Source organism: Cariama cristata, unplaced genomic scaffold, assembly GCF_000690535.1.
Source record: "Cariama cristata isolate BGI_N322 unplaced genomic scaffold, ASM69053v1 scaffold42829, whole genome shotgun sequence".
Lineage (NCBI taxonomy): Eukaryota > Metazoa > Chordata > Aves > Cariamiformes > Cariamidae > Cariama > Cariama cristata.
The window spans coordinates 352-4,523 of record NW_009635998.1 but is presented as its reverse complement, the minus strand read 5'-3'; the positions used below and the strand labels follow the sequence as shown (position 1 = coordinate 4,523).

Genomic DNA, 4,172 nt, shown 5'->3' with positions numbered 1-4,172 from the left:
CCCTTTATGATTGAATCTTGCATAAAATGTGATCGTCGGTTTTTTTAAACATAAAAGTACAAAACACCCTGAACTTTGTAATATTAGTTTTCCATTTCGTACCACCTTTTAGGTCGCTAGTCATCTCTGATTTCCTTTGTTCTTCAGGTATCTCGCAGGTTCAGAGAACTGATGAGGCTGTTTCATACATCCTGTGATGGGAGCTCTGAAGATGAAGAGGATGCAACTAGTACCAGTAACACAGACCAGTTGTCAGATAAAGATCTTCTGCTTTCTGAGGAAGAACCTGATGACTAAAGTTTTTCTGGGTTGATAAGCTATTGACTGCATCAGGAGGAGAGTTGTTTGCCAGTTTGCTGCTAGACAGGTGCTATGGATAAAGGAAAAATGTTTGCACAGGTACTTAAGATAGCACCTTTTTTGGTTTTGTTCACTTTCCTGCTGCAATTCTCAATCTGTATCAAACTAAAGGAATGAAGAAAGGCATTAGGGTGATAGCGTCCTCTGGAACCTACATGGGGAGCTTCAACAATGACATGACAGAAGTGATGCTTGTGGGCACTGACCTCACTCCATGGTGAAGATTGGGCCACCAGCCTTTGAAAAGAACATGTAAATACTGTATCATAAAATGTCTGTTTTCATGTGGAACAAACACATGATTTTTTGTAAGTTTTCCCCTTGTGCTGATTGTATGTGGGAAAGTTACAATCTGAATTCTGTATTTATTGTGTGGTCTTATTCTTACAGGCAGAGCAACTTCACTTTGCAAAGTTTTTTAAAAAAACAAACATACAAAAACAGCCCCCAAAAAAGCAGCTTTCCTCCTTTACAACACAACTGCAAGTAGCTGGAGAACTTAAGCCAGCCTTTGTAACAGGATTTCGCTAAAATGAAAAGAAAGTAGCAGTTGGGCAATCTTTAAAGCCATTCCCTTTATTTTAAAAGTGATCTTAAAGATATTCTTACTTTCGCTATCTCTAGTAATAAAGATGAGTTAGTCTGAATCTGCTTCATCTTCAGATTCATCTGCTTCAAACCCTGTCTCATAGCACTGGCATAGAGTTCTTAGCTCCTGTAAGGCCTCCTGGAAGTCATCCTGTTCAACTCCAGCAGAGAAGAAGCTGGCCCATCGCCGCACGTTCACCTTCTGTAGATCCTTGCATAGACCGTGGAGGAGCGTGTGCAGAACTGGTGAAGACTGCAGGGCTGCTAGCACAGGGATGCTTTCAACAGCTGCAGGGAAAGACATCTTTGTTTAAATATACCAGTCAGAATTTGCTTCTCTAGCCTATTCTACTTTACAAGCAGTTGCTTTACTTGAACTCAGTGTAGCATAAGTTACTTAACACTCGTAACTTTTGCCCTACAATCACTCAAAAGTGCTTTTTTTTTTTTTTTTAAAAAATTTCTTTTACCTCTGTTAGACCCTACTGCTCCCACATGATCTCCTTCTGTTGCAAATTAAGTTTAAGGGGCACTTGTTACCTGCTGAGGAATAACTGGGAGGTTTGTCCAGGAGGAAGCCTTGTCTGGTCAGAAGAGGAGAAAAAAACTGGGGGTACGGATGTAGGGTGTTACATGGCTGCTCAAGCACGTGAGATGTACTGTAAGGAAGAAGGTGAATAAAGTTATCCAAAACTCTCTACCTTCACTTTCCAGTTAGTGTTCCCTGTTCTAATTTAAAAAATAAAAAAAAAAAGAGACTGTTACCAACCTGAATGCCCCAGGAAACACAGTGTGTAAGTAACGCTGCAGCATCTGCTCAGTGCTCTCGCAAGCATGGAGTGGAGAAGCGGGCTGCGTTCCTGGACAGCTGCTACAAAGAAAACCAATTCATGGTTTTCCAGGGGACTTGACTGAAAACATCGGTGACTCAGCTGCTTTTCAGCTATTTTGCTATAAAGTTAGTAGCATATAACTGGCTAGATCACTAGGCTTTCCCCCCCCCGCCCCATTCAGCTGACACTCCTAATAGAAGGCTTGTGAACGACTTCCACACGAAATCATTGCTGTTGAGAATGCCAGAGTTCTGAAGGGAGAAGGGCAGTTCCAATGCCTATTACCTGATGTGACTTTCTTTGCAAATTCCTCGTAGCACAACAGACTGAGCAAAACAGCAGCTGACCTTTCGCTCCCTACAGGAAGACAGAAGCTTCCAGGGCACGTCCTGCTGGTAGGCACATAAAGTATCGGGGAGCGAGCAGCCACGGAGGGCAGGGAAGGGAACAGAAGCCCACGCAGCCACAACCTGTCAGTCAGAGAGGGGGTGACAAATTAACCATCTAGAATACACTCCCCATATCCTGTTACACATCCCCATACCCGTGCATGTACGGATGTGAAGCGTAACACCAGGTCCTCCCTACTGCAGTCGTTCGGGTAGAGCTGAAAGGATTAGAGGTTGCTGTTCTCTGTGCCCTCACCTTTCTCCCAGAGAAGTTAAGTGTTTCAGCAAGGTGCATCATAGAGCCCTGAGAGGAACGCAGCCGGTAAGGAGCAGTAAGGGTATCGAGCGCTGCTGCCAAAATTGCACTACTGTGGTAATTAAGTGATGCCTATGGAGGGAGACAAATGGAAGAGTTACAGGACAAGTTAAATTCATCTGTCCCTTAACTGATTTTTGTAGATTTAACTTAAGCATATTGTAAGTTATGCTTTTTACATAGGTTGTGTTTAACAGTTACTTCAGGTTTCGGATAAGCAAGTCAGCTGTTTGCTAACAAATGATCTGTTGCCAGTTTTCTTGTCAGCAGCTTCTTAGTGCTCAGACAAGGCTGGAGTGACATATTGGGCACATGAAGAATAATGCAGTAAAGCATTTTTTTCAGTACCAAAGCTGAAGGCAGCGCACCAACACAAAGACTGCAAAAAAAGGAAACGTGTTAACATTTTTTTTAAAGTATGAAAAAACTATGGGAATGAAAAGTTGGCAGTTAAGTTTCTGCTAACAGTGAAAAAGCAGGGGAAAATTTTCTGCTTAGCAGAACACCATCATGAAAAAAACATTCCTAAAAATACATAACTGCAGAAAACACTTTTAGAGTGGTAAATCTGAAAAAGCTGAAAGCCAACCAATGTGGGTGTTGTTTCTAGGTAAACCACTATACAGTACATACATCATAGTTTATATATGGAAATGTAACAGGAGGTTGTGGCTTGATTCCGAGACTCCCACTGAGCGACAGGGGACAAAAGAGGGAGCTGTGACTGGAGAGATGGACAATGCCTAGGGCTGTGTTCATCAGTCTGTAAAAATTCTTCTGAGAATCCTGGGGGAAAAAAAAAATCCAACCATTAGAGCCTTAAAGATGCAAACAAGAAACGGTCTAATCCAGACTGGGCATGAAATTGTCACCTGTTCTTGTTTTTCCCCATTGTTTACTTACTTCTAGGCAACTCATGACTGGAGTCAAGCCCCAGGTCAGGATTCCTTTTCCTGAATACTCATCGTAGAGCAGCTCTGTCACCTTAGCACCAACTCCAGAGAATCCATTGTGTAGGTCACAGAGGACCTGAAACCCCTGTGTAAAATGGTGGCAGCATCTGAGATTCTACCTGATCTTGAACAGAAAGTTTATTGAAAGAAAAGGGAGTTTGGACTAAGCTGTCAAACCTGCAGATAATCACACTCTTCAACATAAAAGTGCAACCGATCTTCCAACTCCTCTATGCAGCCAGGATCCTGCAGGAGACTTTCACCTTGTCCAAAGGCTTCTAGACAACCACACTCCCTGGGGGAAAAAAAAAAAGCTTATTCTATCCCCTCTTAATTTTTCCTTGAAGGCAAAACTAAGATGCTGTTCTGGAGAACAGATTCTGAACCAACCCTCTAGGACATACCCATCGTGCATGTACTGACGGATGACATAGATGCTCTTGGGATGCAAGTGCACATTGAGGTAATCGGACCAGACCTGCACGCTGCCACCCACGGAAACTTCCTGGGAAAGAGCAAGTCGGGAACGGGCAGGAGACGCACCTGGAATGAGATAGATGTGAAGAGCAAAGGTCTTTTCAACTCTGAACATCCCCTTGAACAAAGAAAACCAAACCAGCTTCTTATCTTGTCCAGTGTCTTAACCTGTTTGCTGCTCCTTGACCCATCTGTCTGTAAGCAAAGAAATCTTATCCCCCAGTTTTCCTTCTCCCCTCATGCGCGTTCACTGACA

General features: G+C 43.1%; 2 protein-coding genes across 2 annotated transcripts in view; one reads left to right on the top strand and one right to left on the bottom strand.

Moving 5' to 3' along the window:
- GON4L (gon-4-like (C. elegans)) overlaps positions 1-297 on the top strand; it is a 25,188-nt gene extending 24,891 nt beyond the window's left edge. Inside the window, exon 29 of the mRNA XM_009707747.1 lies at positions 148-297. Coding sequence (XP_009706049.1) covers positions 148-297 — 150 coding nt within the window. The remainder of the gene's footprint in view (positions 1-147) is intronic.
- A 700-nt stretch (positions 298-997) lies between these two features.
- Positions 998-4,031, bottom strand: MSTO1 (misato 1, mitochondrial distribution and morphology regulator). Its single transcript, XM_009707746.1, has 9 exons — positions 3,844-4,031; positions 3,617-3,734; positions 3,390-3,524; positions 3,120-3,272; positions 2,427-2,558; positions 2,067-2,251; positions 1,718-1,819; positions 1,489-1,607; positions 998-1,236 (listed from the first exon to the last, which is right to left on the bottom strand). The coding sequence occupies exons 1-9, from the start codon at positions 4,029-4,031 to the stop codon at positions 998-1,000; spliced, it is 1,371 nt and encodes a 456-aa protein (XP_009706048.1).
- Between the last annotated feature and the right edge of the window lie 141 nt (positions 4,032-4,172).

What these genes read in the sequence shown, in the direction of transcription:
- MSTO1 (XM_009707746.1), bottom strand. Translation starts at nt 4,031, where the DNA reads ATGTTCAGAGTTGAAAAGACCTTTGCTCTTCACATCTATCTCATTCCA. An exon ending in TTAACTTCTCTGGGAGAAAG is followed by an intron (nt 2,252 to 2,426) that starts GTGAGGGCACAG and finishes TCTGACTGACAG; the next exon opens with GTTGTGGCTGCGTGGGCTTC. An exon ending in TCCCAGTTATTCCTCAGCAG is followed by an intron (nt 1,237 to 1,488) that starts GTAACAAGTGCC and finishes CTTTCCCTGCAG; the next exon opens with CTGTTGAAAGCATCCCTGTG.